Source organism: Ambystoma mexicanum, chromosome 3q (genome assembly GCF_040938575.1).
Source record: "Ambystoma mexicanum isolate Mex_15411 chromosome 3q, UKY_AmexF1_1, whole genome shotgun sequence".
Classification (NCBI taxonomy): Eukaryota; Metazoa; Chordata; class Amphibia; order Caudata; family Ambystomatidae; genus Ambystoma; species Ambystoma mexicanum.
The window spans coordinates 671805849-671827397 of record NC_090926.1 but is presented as its reverse complement, the minus strand read 5'-3'; the positions used below and the strand labels follow the sequence as shown (position 1 = coordinate 671827397).

The window sequence follows — 21549 nt, the reverse complement described above, 5'->3', positions numbered from 1 at the left end:
GAATGGCGGTTGATGACCGACATTTTTCCATTGATCTAGGAAATGAACTGTTAGGACCAATCCCCAAGGACTGTTTTGACAGTGACAGTGATGACAATACAACACCAGACAGGATTTTCACCCGGCATGGGGGGAACTTCCTGGTGTACACTTCTTGCCCTTATGGTAAGGAAGATGTGACTTGTGACTTCAGGAGGGATGAGGTGATTTTCCAGGTCCATGAGGGCTGCCTTTCCCACCTGAAGCCTCCAGTCCAAATCACCAGGGACCTCTCCACCCAGCTGGAGGAGGCCGCTGAGATAGCCAAACCAGAAGTCTTTCCCGGCTTCAGGCAGATGGTGGAAGAGAGGGTCAACCTAGCTGATGCCTGTGTGACTCTGGAACAGAAGCAAAAGTTGAAACAAGTTTTCTTGGATTTCCAAGATCTTTGCTGTAGACTCATATGACTGCGGTCGCACCGACATCCACACCACAACAATTCCCACGGACCCTGGAATGACTCCAGTGTTTGTGAAGCAATATAGCTTGCCTCTCGCAGCCATGGAGTCCCTTACTGAAATAATTAAGAACCTTGAGTCCCGGGGAATAATCTGTCCAGTCCACAGCACTTTCAATAATCCGGTGCTGGGAATATTGAAGCCAAACGGCCAGTGGAGACTCTGCGCCGACCTTAGGGAGCTCAACAAACGGGTCCATACTTCCCGATGGCCTCTGCCCTACATTGACCAAGGGCTGGCCCAGATTCAAGGGTCACAAGTATTCACTGCAATAGACCTGACCAATGGATACTGGACCGTGCCTGTCAGTAGGGAGGACCAATACAAACTGGCTTTTACCTTTGGGGGCCAGCAGTACACCTGGACCCGTACTCCCTTCGGATACCTCAACTCCGGCAATGAATTCAACATTTTCTTACATAAGGCCATGCCCGACCTGGGTGCGAGGGGTAACCTGGCTTATGTAGATGATGTCCTCATCAAAGGTTCATCTGTGGAAGAACACATAGCGGAGATCTGTTATGTTCTGACACAGTTGTGGGCCGCCGGAGCAAAACTTTCCTTTCAGAAAGCACAGTGGTGTAGAACCCGTGTTAATTTGTTAGGGCATGAGATTACTCCTCAGGGTCTCTGTCCCCAGGAAAAGAAAGTGGAAGCACTTCAGAAACTGAAAGACCCCACCACTCTGCGGGAACTAAGGAGCCTCCTTGGACTGACTAATTACAGCAGAAAGTTCATTGAGGGCTACGCAGAGATCACTAGACCCCTGATTCATCTCCTGAAGGGGGGGTTAAGTGGGAATGGGGTCCAGAACAATCCGAGGCAGTAAGACAACTCAAAAGAAGCCTCTCACAAGCGCCTTGCCTAGCTTACCCTGTCAGAAACAAGCAGTATTATACCAAAAGCATGACAAGGTCAATAAAGTAATCTGCTATGTAAGCAAAACTTTATCCTCTGTGGAGGAAAAATTCAACGATTGTGAGAAGGCACTCCTGGCAACGGTGTGGGCATTGAAGAATTACCGCCCGTTTATCCAGGGGGAACACATCATAGTGGAGACTCCACACCAGCCTCTGCAATATCTCCAAAGTGACAGAATCCGGGCCGGAAATGTTGAGTAATTCCCGAATGACTTCCTGGATTCTGTCAATGCAAGGCTTTCCTGTGGAGGTCAGATATGGCCAAAACAAGAAGAGTCCCCTCGCGCAAGGTCTGGCTGACTTGCATGATTGTGCCAGAGAAAACTGTCTCGAGGACGAAAGTCTAAAAATCAAGGACAACATGGAGGCATACCTTAATTCCCCACACAAAGTCTTTGAAGAAGACAAGTGTGAGGGAATGTCCACTGTCTATGTGGATGGATGCTCTTACCATGTTGACAACAACGGGGAGAATTAACTGGTGGCCGGCATAGGGAACGCATGGGTGAGTGAGTCCCCAGAACCCTCTGCTGGATACAAAATTGGTCCCCGAAGTAGTCGGGTGGCGGAATTGATGGCTGTGCATCAGGCCATCCTCACTGCTGTCCAACATCAACTCCACGAACTGGTCATAATCACAGACTCGGATTATGTACGGAACGGGTTCGTGGAGCACCTGGTTGATTGGAAAACCAGAGGCATGTTATGTGCTAATAACAAACCCCTGAAACATGGGAAGTTAATCCAAAACATAGATGATCTGGTCACATCGAATGGGATGACCATCTACTGGAAAAAGATCAAGTGTCATTCCAAAGTAGAGGGACCAGACAAAACTGGAAATTACTTAGCTGGTCAGCTGGCCAAAACCGGGTCCATCCAAGGGGATCTAATAGAAATAGAGTCCCTGTTGGGGGAAATCCAGGTCACTAGGTCCCAGGCGAATGCTCACAATGATCTTTCAACTGCACAAATGAGTAAGGAGACCCCTGATGCTGATTTAATTACAGCTCAGAAGGGGGATCCAATTATTGGTAAGTTTTACCAACACCTTGAGGACCCTGAGAACTTTCCCCTGACGGATACCGATTACATTGGGAAAGAGGACCTAAGAGTCTTGATGAAATGTCCAAAAATGTTCCGAATCCAAAACGGTTTGCTGGTAAGGAAATCCAAAGCTGGCCACGATCAGTGGGTGGTTCCTACCTCATTCCGAAGCCTGATGTTAAGTCACGCCCATGATGCGGCCACCGCCGGTCATAGGAGGCTTCACACAACACTGGAAATCTTAAGAGAGGTTGCATACTGGCCACACATGGGGCAGGACCTCGACCAATACTTGAAGGGGTGTCTTGTGTGTGCACAATTTCAGCCATCATCCCTCACACACCGTGCACCTCTCCAAAAGAGGGGGATGAAACTGCCATGGTCAGATTTGCAAATCGACTTTGTAGGCCCTGTAATCTGCTCGTCTAGAGGAAACAAGTACATATTGACCGTTACATGCTTGTTTACCAAGTGGGTGGAATATCTCCCAGCCCCAAACTGCAAGGCAGAAACAGCAGCTGCCCTGATGATTAACAACATCTTTTCCCGTTTTGGTCTACCTCAAAGGATTGAGTCAGACAGAGGTAGCCACTTCACCAGTGAAGTAATGACAAAGATGTGGGAGATACTGGGGGTCAAAAGGAAGTTACATATTGCTTACAGGCCAGCTTCTTCTGGAGCTGTGGAGAGATACAACCGAACCATTGTGAGCATATTAAAAAAGTTTGTGGCAGATTCTGGGCCAAGTTGGGATATCCGATTACCTCTGGTCCTAATGGCCATCAGATCTACCCCTTCATCCGCAACTAAAATGTCACCATTTGAGTTGATGACTGGACGCAAGATAGTGCTTCCCCAGCATTTGCTCTACAGGACCCAAGAGCAGTCACTGATAAATGCCTCCACAACTCATGAGTATGTGGAGAATTTAAGGAAACACCTTCAACATGCTTTTGCCTATGCTCATCGGAATCTAGAAAGATCAGCCAAGAGCATGAAGACCCACTATGATTTGAAAACTACCCGAAAGGAATATAAGGTGGGTGATCGGGTCTATCTATACAATTTCCAAAGGAATCAGGCCAAACAGCGAAAATGTTTGCCTACATGGAAGGGACCGTTTGAAATTATAGACAAAATCTCCCCTGTGGCCTACAAGATCCGCATCCCCAAAGGTGGTTTGGCAGAGGGGGAAGACAAGTGGGTCCATATAAATCAGCTAAAGTGTTGCCATCCCAGACATACTCTGCAACAACTGGAGGCGTCTTCTGCAATACCACAGGGGACCGCTCCAGAGTAATTCAATTCCAACCCTAAAATATCCCACATATAGTCTCTAAAATATTATGATTTGGAAAAAAATGTCTTATAATTGTATCTTGTTTTGGTTAAAATAAGAACGCAAATGTTTTGACTATAAAATGTATATGCCACCCCACCATATCAGTGGTGGGAAAGAAATGTCTAGGAATGTGTATTGCCGCTTTGCTTTATCATCCTAGGAGAGATGAAACCATGGAGACTGACCAAGGAGGACGACCGGGGACCGGGAGCAGAGACCCGAGGGGCCCGGGGTACCGCCCAATCCTCCCATCAGGACCAGCCAGGAGAACTGATTGATCGACTGGAGGGAGGAAAAGATGCTGAACTGTGCTATCTATGGAATTGGAAGAAGAGGAGGCGAACATCCCAGATCTTGCGAGTTCCATCAGTGAAAGGACAGAATGGCCATCGCAAGAGGGGGGGCTTGTGGGATGTTTTTACCCATGCATCCAAGCCCTACCATAAAACTGTGCAGTACTGGCATGGAAAACATCATGATGGGCAGAACTCCCCGGAGAGTGCACAGGGAAAACATGAAGAATAGGCTGCCACCCATTTTTGCCTATGTTGTGAGCACAGGAGGGCACTGCCTAAAACCACCATTGGGCTACACACACAGTAGCCTGAAACCATTGGGAATGGCAATGCTGATTGCCAAAAAGCAACTCAGAACTTGAAGGAAGTAATTATTTAATGTATATGTAAAAATTGTAAGTTTGATTTAAACTGGGAACAAAAAGTGACATTTAGCTGAAACTTGGCTTAATGAAACTGGATTCTGCCTGACAACTACCCCCGACAGGAGTTGAAACCTGCTCAGCCACTCTTCCCAGGCCTAGCTGCATCCTGCTGCCCCTTACCAAAAGGAGTTGACACCTCTCTGATTAGATTAGGGGTGGGGCACCTGGGAACTGGAAGGGACAGAACAATGCAACTTCCTTGACTCGGGCAAATGTTATATTGGGGGCATCGTAAAGTGGCTTCCTCTTGGGGGAAACTGGGAGGGGCAGTGCCTCTGCCAGCCATCTGAGCTTGGGGGAAGTGGATAAACCAGTTATTCCACCATGTGATGTGGGAAGCCACACCCCTTTTTGACCAGGGCATACTTTTAAAAAGACGGATAATTCATAGTACGGACCTGTCAAACTTATATAAATAATATCATTATTCTTGTGATTTTTCTGTGCACATTTTAAGAGGTGTTAGGACCCTGTGGTATGTTCCTGGGGATAGTAGCGGAAAAAAGGTTGCTACTCCAAATGTATGAATGTTAAAAATCGGACACTTTATCATCTGAAACCCATCTCCCTGGTGCACATTTGTGTAAAATCTGGAAAGGTTTAGAGGTCGTTATCTGGATGAAAAGGGGAGAATTCTGTCATCAGTGGACACGACATCGTACAAAGACAGGGATCGGATGGTTTGGTGCTACAGGGGAGGATCCTCTGACCCATAAACAGACCTCATCATGATGACAATCCAGTTCCTTCCCCCAATCATGGGAGAGGGGAGAATTGGGTCAATGACAAGTAGAGAGGGGCAGGCTTAGCTAGGCCCAGGCACACACCCATTTTTCAAAACACATAAAAAGAGACTGCTGGGACAGGTAGAGACATTCAATTCCATTTGCTGCGGAGCATGCTGACCGACGACTTCACATCCAGAGATCCAGACTTCAAATCCATCAATCTCCAGAACCTGTAGCAGAAATTAACTCCAGAATTTGTAGCAGAGAGGCCTGAATCCACCAGCTGAATCCTCTTCAGCAGGCCACAAAACCAACCAAACTGTTCAATAGCCGGGCGAGCTGTTTGAATTTTTGCCAATAATTTTTGCAAGAACTTGTAGCAGTATCCAGAAAGCAGTGCTGTATCCGGAACCTGAGAGAACCACAAACCAGACCATTGTGAGCAGATCCGGTGCTTGACAGACCCAGAGAGCAGAGCTGACCCAGATAGCCGGGACTTCAGAACCACCCGCCGGAAGTCCAGTCCAACCTGACCAGACCGTGATGAGGCCTATTTCAAATTGATATTGTGAGTACCTAGCAGAACTGTGCAGAACCAATCTCTTAGTTAAAATAATCTAATCCAAACTATTTTAAACTAAGTAGAACAGCCTCCTAGAAATCGTGTCATCTGTCATTTTTAAAGCTGCACAACTGTCACCTGTCAATTCTGCAGCTGCAAGCTGTCGCCTGTCATTTTGAGTTTTACTTTAAATCCAAAAATCTACCTTTATTAAATCGTCCGTATCTCTGGAACCGTTTGGGCTAAACGTGGTTTAACTTTCATCTTAAAGCTGTGATTCTAGGCTTTCCAACGAACCTGGAACCGACTTCCTACTCCTTATACTTTTTCCGCAATCACGATTTACGCACTCGCGAAATTTAGCGCAATTTGCGATTTTGGCTAAATTTCTCCACTTGTCAAAATAGCAGCTCCATTCTTTCTTTTGTTAAAATCCGTTTGCAACTTGGTAATAACTCATAGAGCATTGCTAAAGTGAGCCTGAACTACCAACAAGCATCTCTCACTCACCCTGAACCTCTAGAGGGAATTAAAAGCAATTTTAGCACCTTTTCACTTCCCTGCAAACCACATTAAAGTAATTCACCTGTGTTTAAAACTCATCCCTGTTTTCTCTAAGCTTGCTGAGGGAACTGGAACTGTGTATTGCATTATAAAGTGTGATTTGTTGGGATTCTTGAAGACTGTGTGCTCTCCTTCATTTCTTGTATTGCATAGGGGGGAGTGAATTGTCAAAAGAAAAAGTGATCATATTACCTTTTGCTTAAATCATAACAAGTTATTTCTGTACTGCATTTTATTCCACCTTGCATTTCCTTGAAACCATCAAGCATTTTCAGCTACCTCATCCTCTACACTACTCCTAAGTAACCAAATCAGTGTACCCATGTAACATTATCCATTGTTGATCACGGTCATATTCACAAGTGTAATATCCATTATCAATTTATTTATAGAAGTGTGATATATATATATATATATGTGTATATATATATATATATATATATATATATATATATATATATATATATATATTGTTTAAATTTTCAAATAAACCTTTTAATTTGCAAAAAAAACCTACTTACTTCTTGGCTCAGTGGGGTCAGGGGGATTCTAAGAGGGGGGTGTTATACAAGGTTTGTCATCCAGAGTACTGAACTGGACATAAAAATACATCAATAAGGGTTTTCCTCAGCATCCCAGACTAGGCATTGACTTAGCTGTAGTGTTGATTGAATATCGCTTACAGACTTCATTGTGGATCTGGACTTCTCCCTCTGCCTTCCCTGTCTTAATCCTTCCTCCATTGCAGACCTTTCAATGTTCAGCTGCTGTTGTCTTCCAGTTAATTTTTCCCTTTCTTTACTTCTTACAGCTGCTCCCGCATGTTGAACATATCGGCAACTTCTTCCACTCTACCCACTCTTTCATCCACCTCAGATAGTCTATCATTATATCTGCTGTAAGGCAGGCATGGAATCAAGAAAGACACTGACTCAAAAGTAACAGTTTAAAAACCTTTATTATAAATTTGGTAGGGTTGGTGTAATGTCTAACTGGCCCTATCCCTAATGGGGTTGTTCCCTCAACTGATCCTTCTAAGGGCTGTCAATGTCCATAAATCCAAAACCAAAGTCTGTCTGTGTCAAAACCTATGCTTGCCCTCACTCTTAAACCAAATGTGATGTTGGGTCTTCTTAATGAAAATGGTGGTTCAAAGAGAAATGCAAACCAAGGCTGTTTTCAGGAAGCCTTACCATCAGGTTTAGCTCTGCCAGTTTAAACAAATAGTTCAACGCAAAAGGGGTGCCCTTGGAATCTTCCAGGTAGGGCTCCTGCAGCAAGTCAATATGGTTCACACTGTCTCTGAGTCTCTTGGGGTTCCCTTCCCCAAGCTTGGATCCCTCTGCTTCCAAAAGAAAAGACACTGTTTTTTAGGCCTCTCAGGGTTCCCTTCCCCAAGACTAGGCTTCTCTTGTCTCAAATGAAAATTCACAATTCCTTTCACAGTTTCCTTTCGGCCTCTCGGGTGCCCTTCTCCAATCCTTGGCCTTTCTCCTTATAACAATGTCTTTCGCAATTTTCTGTGGGCCTCTCATGGTTCCCTTCCCAGAGCATAGGCCCTTCTTGCATAAACATAGGTTCACCTTGTCATGATATACCTCTTAAAGCACAGTTCTTTCACATGGCAGTATAAGAGAATGCAGGGCTTTTGCTCCTCCCATGCATGACCACTCGGATTTCTGGCCCCTTTCCTTACACTCTGTAGTTTTCGCCTGGCACCTTTTCCTTCCTGTGCCTCTTTCACTCTGTCCTTGTTTTTTCCCACCTCTCGTCTGTCTGTGCCTCTTGCACACTTTCTATTTTGCAGTGCTTCTAGCACACTTTCCATTTTGCCGTGCTCTTGCACCCATCTTTTACTTTCCTGTGCCTCTTGCCTTTTCCTTTTCTCTTTTGTGTCGCTCATACCCTCTTTGTTTCCCAATCTCCAAAATTATCACCTTCTGCTTTTTTCTACTTTCGTGTCACTCACACACCTTTCCTTCTTCTGCTTTCTTTTGCCTTTCGTACTTTGCCACGCCTTCACTGTTCCCGCTCCAGCCACCCGCACACTACAGAGTTACTCTTTCTCATGAAACTCACAACATAGCGCAGCGCTGGTGGGCAATCTCGTTGGGATATGTGGGTCGGGTTCAGGGTCTCACCACCTGCCCCTTGGCCACCCCTGGGAATGGCACATGTCCCAAGGGAACGAGCACAGGTCTGGACACGGCCAGCAGGTTGCAACTTTCCGCAATCCGGCTCCTTGGAGACACAGCTCCATCGCCACTCTGTAGCCCTTTCTACACACTGGGTCAGCAGCCTGCATTCTTTTCTCCTCCAGATGCTCATGGCTCCTTCAGCTGCAGCCTTCTGTCTCCTGGCCTCCATGGCACCAGCTCGTTCATTTCTTTTGGTAGAACCACACCTTTTATACCCTAACTGGGAGTCAAGTGGAGTCAGGTGTGTATGGTTAATGCCAGGTGCCTGACCTTGCCTGACTCTATTAATGGGACAGCCTAGTGGTGGAGTGCAATAGGCCTCTCCCTGCACGGTGTTGTTCCTATAGGTAATATTTCAAACTCTGTCGCCTCTTCTTCCCAGTACATGTTGTAAATGCGGAGGGGGAGACAGCACAACACAGACATTTATATTTATAGGCTGAATAATCATGGGGTGATTGACAGAGGAAAGAGGGTAATCCCCTGGCCCTCTTTTTATATAACTGGGGTGATTCCCCTTTTGTTAGGTTACTCCCTACCCCTGGTGCTCTGCCATGAATGTACTGGTCTTTACAGTACCGCCTATGAAATAGGAGAAGATAAATAGGTGTTGAGGTCAAAGCCATGTTTTGTCTCATCTGAACCTCCTTACTGCCTGCTTCTGCTCTGGTACAATATTTCCACCTCCCTCTTGGATCAGGGGCAGTGGGACCTGCAGTTCCCATGAAGACTTCAGGGACTTCTTCCTCCTTGCTTACAGTTGCATTGGGATAACATGTCCCACCCGGGGTCCTCCCATGGGTACAACTCCAAACTCCCCTACCCATGTGATACTCCCTCGCTCGTCCACCCCCAGGGTTGGGATCCACAAATTAATGGTCCTCCCATGGCCACCGGAATAGAGGATTCTCAGGGTCTGCATGGGAGAATACACTCAGGTTTCTCACACTGCTCACGTCTCCATTGATTGCCAATACCTCTGAGTGCTTGCCCTTCTCCCTCGCATCCATGCACGAGACAGTTTCACTTAATTTAGCAAGTTGTTGTAGAAAAAGAAACAACTGAGAGGGTTCCAGTTCCTGACTGCGGCCCTCCATATGCCAAATTCATCCTGTGGTAATGCTGCAAGCTCAATCTACTCTAGAATTACTCACTGACACACCAGTCCATTCTAACTTGATTGTTTGGACTAAGTGCACTGACTAGCCTTACAGATTTGTGCTCTAGCCCAGAGAGACAGATCCTCCAGGTATTAGACGAATTGCCAGGACCATTCAGCTCCAACCAGCATTTACCAGCATTCCAACCTTTAAGTATAAGGACATTTACGGGATCTCTTTTCCCCTTTCCTCCTTCTGCTCCCTCAGCGCTGATAACCTTTCTCCTCCACTGTCAGCACTTCACTCAGCTCCTCCAGTGCTGCTGTCCTCAACCTGGTGTTACAGCTAATTAGGCTTTCCCTACAATATCTTTATTATTGTCCCTCGTTCGATTTCCTTACGCTTAGTGCCTTACTTCCTTCCTCCTTGCAGCATGTCATTCATGCCTCTTGGCTGAGATCTTCACCGACGGCCTTGCCGCAGCACCGCTTACCCCCTCGGCTCTGTGTCCTCTTCCTCCGTCTCCAGCTTCTTCACTGTAGGAGCCGTGCTGCGGTTCTTCCTTTGTCGTTGCAGCCCGTGAGCCACTGCCCTCCGCTATATTCTCCTGTTCACTTGCATCAGCGGCTCCGGTGTTCCACAGCCTCCCTTGCTAGCAGCCAACCGCTGCTCTCACAGAGCTGCACCATCCACCATTTTCCCGATCTCGGCCTGATCATCGCTGGCGTCCCTCCGATACCGGCAGCAGGGATATCTTAGTCCACACCAACAGCGCCAATGGCTTCACTTGCCCTTCAGAGGTAAGAGACTCATGCTTATAGACATTGAGGGGGCCTCAACTGCATTTATCCGGGGAGAGGAGGGTTCAGTGGGAAGAGCTCCACTGTTAAGCAGCCATTTTTCAGCCAGTGGCCATGCCCCCCCTCACTTACATATGACTAATTCTCACATACTCCTGATTTACGCCTGGAGCTATACCCCACTTCAGGCTTAAGTCAGGAGTAAGTCAGTGTAACCTCTTTGTGAATCGTCTCATTATGCTGTGTTGCAGTTCCTATGACAAAACTGTGCTGGCCACCGCCCTTTTGGTATCCAGTTGGATGTGAGTTGCTGGTATTAGTGGGGCTATGACTGGAAAAATACACCAACAAAAAACACTTTCACAATTGCCACTAATAGGACCTTGTTGGTTTGGCAGGTTCTGCTGAGAGCCCAAGGAATAAGTAACTATATCTAACTGTCCCTCTTGCCTGCTAGACTACGTTTTGAGCACATTGTAAATCATGTGGGAAACAGGGAGGGAAACATTTTTAGTACAACACTTTTCATAAACTATAAACTCAAGTAGAACTGATCTAAAATAAATAGTTTAAGTTGGTTGGATGGTGCCATTAATTGTTGATCTTCATGTTTGCAGGATCGTGCTGAATGCTCTGAGCAGCGTGCTGATATTCCAATTTGAGGCAGTGCACTGGGACTATTCCATAGAGGCAGAACGAGTGGATGTGCCAAAGGACAGAGACAAGTTCAAGCTGGCTCCATTCCGGGTGCAGTCATATGCCTACGTGCGGGCCCAGCGTATGAAGCGAGTGGGCTCTAGCAATAGGAAGATCTACCAGCAGTCGGATGAAAATCTGGAGGAGGGTGGGAGCCGTCTCTCCCACCATGCTCGCAGTCTGTCGGCACGCAGCATGAAGACGGCATACAGTAATATATCTCTATTTATCTCAGTGTTTGTCCCTCGAAGAATGGCTTAGTAGACTCCATCAGTGTGGGATGGTCTAATCTTGTGGATTATAATTAGGTTTTCCGGTTTTCAGTTGAATCCAATAAATCCTGGAAAAACACCACTGTGGAAAAAGTACCTCCTCTGTTTAAATCGTGAAACACTGTCCCCCCTTACCCCCGCCCCCCGAACTTTCCTCTTCTCAGTGATGCCTTTGTATGAGCAAGGATAGGAGAAAGTTTGGGGGGGGGGTTGAAGAGGTGGCTGGAGAAGGGGGCCTGGCATACAATAGGATTACACAGTTTACAAATAAAAACAATGTAACATAGTATTTGCAGAATGTGTTCCCTCAATAGCCTGTCCATTGAGAACATTGTATACCCTCGTGATATTTCTAGTCCAAAAAGCATATATTTTAATAAACAAGTTTGCCATGTACACTGGAAAAACACGTCTGCGCTCCATTATTTTCTGCAAAATATGTATACACACTGATATGCAAAGATTTAAAATTTTGTAAATTTACAGAACATAAACACTGAAAACCAGAAACCCTAATTCCAATCCTGCGCTGAATCATTTGGGTTACAGGCCATAGAGTCAATGGAGCTCACTTTCCACATTTCATCTCCAGGAAGCTGTTCTGATCTCTCTCCACAACTGCTCAAACAGCTTAGAGATCTTGCGGCTATGAGGCAATAATGGGCTATTAACCATTGCCCAGCCTTTCAGGAATATGTAGAAGGATGGAGGAGGCTGTGGAGTTAGTTAGTTTTGCTGAAGCCAGTATTGGGTGCAATAATCAGTATGCTGCTAAGAATGCAAATCATCATATTGCTCGTGTAAGGGGCTGGATTCCCTGCACTGGGGGTTCTTAGCCCCTGCAGTACTGCCACATTAACTGTAAGCATGCCTAAAGCTTGATCTGAGTGCCGTTAAGGGGATCTGGCAGAGGAGCCGTTCTTCATTTCTCTTCCCACAAACCCATCCCGGAACATCTGAATGGGGCTATGGGTGTTCCACGGATAATGGCCGTCCAGCAGAGTTCTGGAGCCGAGCAGGATTTTCGGTATGCAGAAGTAACTCGCTATTCTACAGTGAGTGCACACCCTGTTGTCATTCTGTAGGAGGCAATGCAACCAAAACACAGAGAGAGCAGGGGTATTGGGCAATGCCGATGCTTCGCTAGTACATCTTTGTGGATGACTTGGGTGCTGCCCCGATGCCAGGATCATGTACTGTAATTGAAGACTCACTTTGTTCAGGTGTCCTCAGTGCTGACCATATATGTTGCCTCTTCAGTAGGTGTGTTGGAGACTTAATTAGGCGGTGGAGAGAATGGAATGTTTTACATCAAAAGAGTTCATGTTTGCCCACTCAAGCTGGTGTGTGGAACATGGTTAGAGAAAGTGTGAGCTTGCAGTTCATTAATGGAGCTTGCGGATCCAGGGGCACATGGACAGAGAGCGAGGAGCTTCTGACACACGGGCAGAGTGTGAAGCACCTGTGGCTGGTGTATCCTACTAGCTAACCTGCACACCTATTTCTTATCCCTCAAATTATAAACTCAACATACAAAACAGGGCATTAATAATAAGCAAGTGACTGTCCTTAATTTCCGCCTATGTTGATGTATTTGTATTTATTTGAAGAACTGGGATGTCAATTTCATTCACAAATGATTTACAATAATACATTTACAGATGGCACAGACATTCCATGGAGGATGTCTGTACAATAGCACAAAGATGAGAACAAGTGGTGAGCCAGTTTATGAGGCTGTAAACATGTAGGACATTTACCAGGGAAAAAACGAACCGAAAGAATTGTATATAAGAAAACAATTGACTTACAAAGTTAACATTAAACTAAGGGGCAAGTGCCTCAAACTAAAGAAGATTACTATATAAATGTACAACATTACATTATTAAGCCTCACTGCAGGGAGTGGAGGAGACAGGTTGGGAGAATGGGGAGGGCTGAAGGACCCCCCCCTCTTTAGCAAGTAAGTGAAATTTAAGCAGAAATGTGTAGGGCTGGTTTTTATTGTGATGTGCAGCCGGTTCCAGTGGAGCAGGGCAAGTAGTGTTCAGTTTAGACGCCCCTGCAGTGCCTGCCACACAGAGGAGCTTTACTGTTATGTTATGGGGTGTGAAGAGGGCTTATAACAGTAAAAAATAACATGTTTTAGTTTATTGTAGTTGCTAGGCACAAACGAGGCATGTTGTAACAAAAATACGAATGTTTTTGAAATCCATATGTATTTGTACTGACCTAACATACCTTAGTTAACAATGAGAACTGCATGTTTATTCCTTTAAATTCTGTTTGCTCCCAAATTCCCAAAAAAAGAGAGAAAAATACCACACTTCAACCTCCTATCTGGAGCCCTGGGTACATTGGCGGAGCATAAGGAATACAGGCACATGGGAAGACAGTGTGCAGAGTCTGGGGAACCTTTAGAGATTGGAGTTCAAAGGCACAAGACCTGAGTGTGAGGCCATAGTGCCTGGGCCACCTAGACCGAGCGCTTTAGGTGCACTAGGAAAACGTAAAGAGCTTTGTGGTCATGAACAATCTCCACCAATCAATCAATACGTTCATTTCTGATCAAAAATCCATTAAAACTTCACAAATAAGTAAATACGTCACACATTCCAAACAACACAATTACGAGTCAAAAGAAAGCCTGTTACAAGAATTCACTTTATCCAGGACATTTTTTTATGGTTAGATTACTATTTAAGAATGTCATTAGGGCTGATGTTGTCGCAGTGTCGCTAGCCCACAATAAATATCTAAAAGCTTCTTAACAATGACAGAAATTGTGATTCCTCAGTATGGGAAACCGGATACAGCGTCTCACCATCGTGTGTTTCTTGCAAACAAATACAACATGGAAAGCAGATAATGCTGTAGCCGGTCAAAAGGGACGGCAATCAGTTTGATTCATATCTTGACATCTTTGCCGTACTGCACTTCAAGCATTTAAATTAAGACAGTTCACTTGTAATCGAGTAGTATGAAAGTTGTCCCTTCAAAACAGAGGACCATTAGTGCATGACATTGCAGAGAGTGCTCAATTGAGTGATTTAGTTAATTCTGTTTCACATCTTCAAAAATTGTTAAAGGCAAATTAAGTTTTATTTACATCACAAGGTGGTTTCATGTCAGCGTTGAAATCATAACACCAATACCGTTATCTCTATTTGCTGGCCGTCTGACTGGAATATGCACTGAACAGAAATCTCTATGTGGCGTTTATGGATCTGGCGGCAGCATTTGACTCAGCCGTTAAGGCCAAGTTATGGTTCTATCTTATAGTACTTTGCCGTCCCATCTGATCTCTTACAAGATATTGTATATCTGCACATGGATAACTGTGCAGTTGTGTACCATTTTATTGACTCCTAATTGTGTTGTTTTGAATGTGGGACATATTTATTTAATTGTGGAGTCTGTTTAGAATAACTCCCCCAAATAGCTTTGAACAGTTATCCAAAAGCGATATCGGTCCATAGTTACTGAGTACTAACGTATCGCAAATCTTGTGTATAGAACATATCATACCTTTCGTCCAGCTCTGGTCGGGGGGTCTGCAAAATTGAATTAAAAACGCATGCTAATAGGGGAGCCCATATTTCTTTGTTAGCAATAAAGAGATCTGAGGGTATAAAGTCACTGTCAGGGCTTTTCCCCGCTTTGAGCGCATTCATGGCTGGTGAGACCTCAGCTATATCAAATTGACATGTCTGAGTTGGGTAAGAAAAAAATTATCAACCGTCGCAGCACAACCTGAAAGTAAGGTACATATACAAGAAATGAGTAACACAAAGTGTTGTCCACGCTACAAACTATCAATATATTTGTTAGGAAGCTGCTGCTTGAATAACAGAAACTATGGTTATGCCCTAACCAATAGTAGATATGAACAAGAGAAGTTGCTTCTATAGATCAAGTGCAGCTTAATAAAACATTTACACAATGATTTATCATTACTTTTAAGAAATCAGATTATCTCTCTTGGGGGTATTTAATCTGAAACATTTATTTATGAAGCTAAAACAAACAGTTTGTTAAAACCAGTGATTGATTCAATTCCAATGTGGTCTTCAGTTTTGCAAATTCGTGCTCAGTTCTAGCCTATCCAACACATGTTTTGACCTTGCTGGTCTTTTTCAAGTCTATGTTGATGCTCTTTACGAGTATCTTTAGTAAATAGTGTTGTCCATATTCCTGAAATGTCCTGGTATCTCTCATTGGTCTTAAAATGTTTTCCAAAGTTGTGATAAGCGCAGTGCATCATTAAGGATTTTCTTAATGGTTTCTTTCTTTGGAAATGTATCCAATATGTGTTCATTGTTTATAAATGATGTTGGCTAGAGGTCTATCCATGCTGTGTTCTGTGTTCGGAGTGTCTCTGAATACAGAGTTTCAAATTTAATAACCTTAATGAGAGATAATCTGATTTCTAAAAGTAACAACAATTCATTGTTCGAATTTTCAACTTCTCTTGAAAGTAAGCTATGCTTAGCATCAGTAGGCGTGGAATGCAGAGCGCCAAAGTATTTAGTCCATTTATCGTGTAAAATGATGGTTTCCAATTGTCATGTGATTTGGACCATTAGCAATCACTCCACAGAAGAATCTTGAGTTTCTATCCACACCAGCTTCAGTCTAATGTTCGCAAGCCTTGGCTAAATTGTCATGTTTGCAGGTTTTAGAGCAGCTTTATAAAACTTCCTGGCTGCTGATAAACTGTAACTTTTACATGGATTGGACTTCAGAGCAGACAATACAACCTTGTTAGTTTACAGTCTCGTGGGGACCAACTCAGAGAATTGTGTTGATTAGGTAAAGACTTATTTGCAGAAAAGGTTTCCCCTAGGTGTTTTGTAAGGAGCTCAAAGTTAGACAATATTACAACTGGTGATGAACTCTCAAAACATGCCTCAATATGCAAAATAATATTTACAATTTGTTTATTCTATTTTGTCCTTATCCGTGTAGCCATTCCAGTGGCTAGAAAGTTGATTTGTGGTGACTTGACCTTCCAAGATACAGGGCCTCATCACGAGTATGGCAGTAACCCTTAAATGCGTCGTTAATGCTATTACTGCTGCATTTAAGGGTCCGCCAAATCACAGGCTTGGTGGATTTGCCCCCAGCTCTTAGCTGGGAGCAAATCATCCACGATTTTGCCAATTTTCTGCGCTATTACCGCTGCTCTAGTAGCGCAGACAATTCCCCATTGGGCCCAATGGGAAATGGGGAATTCCCGAATGGGCCCAATGGGGAATGGGAACTTACTGTTCTGCCAAACCCATGATCCGGCGCTAATATCGCCAGGGGTTTGGCAGTAACGCTAATAGCCCCTGTGGTAATACCACCGTGGATACCACCAATTTTGTGATGAGGCCCACAGTCTCTGTTGGAGCAGTATATGGGTTTATTAGAGTAGAGGGGTCACTGTCAGGCCTGTTCATGACCACAAAGGAAAGAACAAAATGCCAATGCACACTATATAGTCTATAATGATCTCTCCACAAGGGCCATTACATATTGGTTTTCCTGCAATATCTGGATTAACCATGCTGTGGAGGGTCCTAACACCGTTTTCCCAGAGGGCCTTCAGCATAAGCCCATCTTGTGCATTCTAGAGTTACACAATCTAGGCTCAGAAAAACAGAGTACCATATCTTGGTTGTTATTAAATAGGTCATCTTTAGGGCCTTACCCCAGTTATAGGTTTCAATCCTCACCTATTATGATCAGGGGATGCTTTTTGGTGATCAATTGAGTGTAGCATATTACTTGGGATTTCTGTAATATTCTCCTTTTCAGAGATTGCTGGAGACCTGTAGCAGTTCAGGTGGGAGCCAGTCATCATAACTTCAATAACTTGCCTGCACTGAGAGTTCAAATGCACTTCCACATGAGTGTAAATAGATAAGGAAACCAAGCAACACTGTCCACACAAGCACTCGGAGTGCAGAATAATGAACACAGAGTGGTGATCTCATCAGGCCCTGTATAGACAATGCGAGGCAGATAGACGCACATAGACACGGAGCAGGTCTGTTAAGTGTCTGGAGCTCCTGACCCTGTCCATGCACCCAGAGTTTCTGAGTGTGGGTACAATGTGGCGTATGGACAGATACTTTGAGAGCCTGTGACACATGAACTGTATGAAGCATTTGGGGTACAAGAGCGCATCATCACGTGTTGGGCGGTATGCAGGCAGTATTACCGCCGGGATACTGCCCACGCCAATAGCATTACCGTCACCCGGTCTCGCGTTATTAGCGCCGGATCAAGGGTTGGGCGGTAATGGGTATTCCACATTCCCCACTGGGGCATTTGTGGCACAATTAGTGTGGCGCTATTAACAAAAATTGGCATTTTTGGGCGCATTTACCCCCAGCTTGGAGCTGGGGTTAAATGCTGCCAGACTCGTGATTGGGCGGACCCTTAAATGTGGCAGTAATAGCGTTACCACCACATTTAAGGGCTAACAACCAACTAATTTTGGACACATAAACAGAGAACAAGGAGTGTGGCACACTTGCACCGATAGTGGGAGGAGCTGTGGGGGAAATAAAAGTGTTAGGAGCTGTCGAGAGGGGAAAGACAGCAGGAGTTGTGCGAGGACACATGCACAAGATATGGTGAAGAGCTTGGGAAGCAGTGAAAGGAGCTGAATTACCAGTGTGAGATACTTTACACTGCCATAGATTAGATCAGCTAGCAGTGGCCTGTATCTTTTATCTTTTAGGAGCACTAAGGGCCAAAAACCTAGAAGCGACCCCGTTTTAACTGTGTGCCTAATGAAAATCGCATTATTGCTTGTTTATTTGCACTCTTTCCTTGCATGTAGTAGTGAGTGGCCATGCAACTAGCAAGTAATAGAACTAAGAAACCATTAACACAACCTTTACATGGTCAGGAAAGCTCACACACCCAAAAAACACATTAAGTCTGGCAGTGCCATTCCATTTTAAAAGACAGTGCGCCATTTGCAGAAGATTCTCATGCCATGGAATGTGTGGTTAAGTGGCTTGCGCAAGAGGTCGACAGGGGCGGAGGGGATGGGGGGGTAAGGAAGTGTATGTGCAACATCAAAACCCTAATGTAATAGCTCTTACAATGATCCCAGACTAACTTCCTCTATAACTCCATCAGGTCGCCAGCTGGAATCCCAGAAGCCGGCCTCTTGGCCGGATATCCAGAATTTCCGTAGGAGCTCTGCCTACATCGACCTACAGCCAGAGTTCATTAAGAAGCCCCCTTCTGCCACAAAGACGGGTTCAGCATGCCCACGCACCCCCGAATCAAACAGCCGGCTGAGTACTGATCTCTTAAAAGTGAAAGGAGACTCAGGTGAGTTGCCTCGCTGAATTTGGGAATTCAACAGTGCCGTAAAGTGAATTAGAGTTGCCGCAGTTCAAGAACATGGCAAAATGAATCTCTGGATTCCATTAACATTTGCTGTGTGTAAATATTTGGTTGCCAGTGATTTTCCGTGCTATTTTCAATTGCTCTTATTTTGCCAGGGCAAGGTTTTGCAAAGTCACCTTATTTTTCTGTAACCTTTAGTTTCTTGTTTTCACATGAAAAGGTCTCAAAGTGGTCAGACTTTAAAATATATCCTTTCATCCCCTGAGCTGCGGTACTACTCCTCCATCTGATACCTTTCTAATTATCTCTCCCCAACTGTGTCCAGTGTATCTCCCTCTGAGATCTGCCGTACTTCTCTTGTGTGATTTTGCATATTTGTTTAAATCTGCAATAGTGTTCCACCCTTGAGATCATCACCCTTGTCCTGTCTACTTCATTTGACGTTGTGAATAAGTGACGAGGTAGACTTTTATAAAAGATGTATACAAAAATCAGCCATTGTGGCTCCAAGAATGTGTCGTAATGGGAGCTCTTCGTAATGCCTAGAAGGTGGCAGACCTTCCACAACAAACCACTTTCAGACTGAAAAACCAGCCTGCAGAGAGGATGAGGGTACAAAGGTGAAAAGGCAGCCCTGAGGACCCCCGGAATCAGTAAGAAAAAGGGACAAACCTATGATGAACGTCAGGCGTTATGAGAAAAGTCCACAAGGTTCACAGAAGGCATCATTTACAACCAATAGGTTTCCAAGTTCAAGTTCCAGAAGTCCAAGGAAAATCGGGAGTAATACAAATAAATACCCAAGTTTACCTGATGCCAAAAAGGAAGCCAGAAGCAATCCAGGAAACAAGCGGAGGTTGAATAGCCAAGCCAGGGACAAAACGATTTCAAACTGCCCTGGAATCAGGAGCCTAGAAGGAAAAGGCAGAAGCAATCCAGGAACAAAACAAGCCACGGTCTGGAAGCCAACATGCACCAGGAACAAACAGGACGCAGTACCAAGAAAACGCTGCTAAAGTTCAGGGAGACTGTTGAGCATCAGCAGTATGGGGCCTAACACGGGTATTCACTTCCATGTTGGCGCCGCAATATTACGTGCGAGTGATGACGTTGCAAGCAAAGGCGGCCGCGGTGACAGATGGGGATGTAGGCGGTGAGGCGCCAAGGGATTTTCCATGATTGCTGGCAGACCCATTTCATCCTGGGCACCGTGGGAGCTGCGACACTAGGGGTGACCCTGTAACGTTTCTGGCAAAACTGAGGACCTCGTTTGAAAACAGCGAGCGGCGAGGGCTGCACACCCTTGGCCTAGCGAATACGCTACATTGATATTTCGTTAAAGCATTGATGTGACTATTCTGGGATTACTTTCATTTATGAGAAAGAAAAACACCAAACAATAGTTGAGGCAGAGACCAACTCTGCATTTGCATAAAACCAATATGGTCAATGAACAGCATGTGCCAATGTGCTCCAAATGCCATATCCTTCATCAGGGCAATAACTGTGCGTGTCACAAACACCGATCACAGAAACCCGAACCAATACCAAATCACAAGAGTCAGACCAAAAACAGCAGGATGAAAATCGACCCCATACAGATGAAACATAGGTGATGTGGCAATCACCGATTTGGGGTGAGTACATCAATTTGTGCGAAATGAGCCAAACATAGTGGGAAAATCACACCATTAGATAAAGTTGATGAGCAATTTGCCAAAAGAACAGTACAACAAATGTACAGTTAATATGAGTGCATTACCGCAAATCATGGGAAGCGCATGCAGAGATAAGCAAGTGAAGGAAAAGAAAAGACAAATAACACATTAGACCAAATAACACGGCTAGTGGGACTATGCATATGAAGAACTGATGTAGTGTTATTGGCTCTCACCTGGCGAGGTTACAGCAAATAATGTACATATGCCTCTTCGTGCAGACAGTAAAGCCTGACTAATAGTAGTCGCTCACCCTGAGGGGAGCGTGCCCCGAATAGAATGCAGATAACTTCAGTGAGAATGGGCTCTAAAGGCAGCAGCCCTTCCTAGCGCTGCAAAACACCAAAGAAAGAAGACACATTTCTGTAATAACTCTGTCCTCTAGGTCTGCTACTCGGAATTCTAAATAAATCTCCCAATCTATGTTTACCTTACCTTTACCTTATCTCCATCAGCTGCACTAGAGAAAAGAGTCTTCTTTCTTTAGTGTTTTGCAGCGCTAGGAAGGGCTGCTGCCTTTAGAGCCCATTCTCACTGAAGTCATTCAAAGCTAGAGGTCGCATAAGTAGCCTGGTGGCTAGCTGTGAATCCCAGGCGAGGGCCTGTAGAGTATCCAAAGACACCCAGCAGACCCTTGCTTCACTTAAACCCTTTCTATGCATTTTGAAGGCCAAACATGCCTTAGAATCCGTTCCTGCGTTTCTAGTGGCCTAAAGTGGAATTTCACAAATTCTAGCGCTACTCCGCATTACGTCTTCATTCTCAGGCTAGGAAATACGAAGGTGCAGGGTGTCAGCCTGTCTTCTCATCTAACAGGTGGCTCCTGTGTTTTTGTCTGCACTATGTCTTCCATTCCGCGGGTAGGTGAGGGATGGCTCTGCTGTCGGTAGGCGAGGGATGGCCCTCTGTCTGCCATGGGTGCAGTGATCTGCTCCCTGAAATGTCTTACATTCTGTCGGTAGGTGAGGGATAGTGTAATAACGAGATGTCGCAAGAGAAGCAGGTAAGTTCAACAAGGTTTATTGTCC

The 21549-nt window shown here is 44.9% G+C and overlaps 1 protein-coding gene across 1 annotated transcript in view; it reads left to right on the top strand.

Moving 5' to 3' along the window:
* The window catches only part of FBXW10B (F-box and WD repeat domain containing 10B), a 322682-nt gene that overhangs the window by 233930 nt on the left and 67203 nt on the right, over positions 1-21549 (top strand). The window contains exons 12-13 of the mRNA XM_069654556.1: positions 11097-11386; positions 18588-18785. Of these exons, the coding sequence (XP_069510657.1) occupies positions 11097-11386; positions 18588-18785 (488 nt within the window). The remainder of the gene's footprint in view (positions 1-11096; positions 11387-18587; positions 18786-21549) is intronic.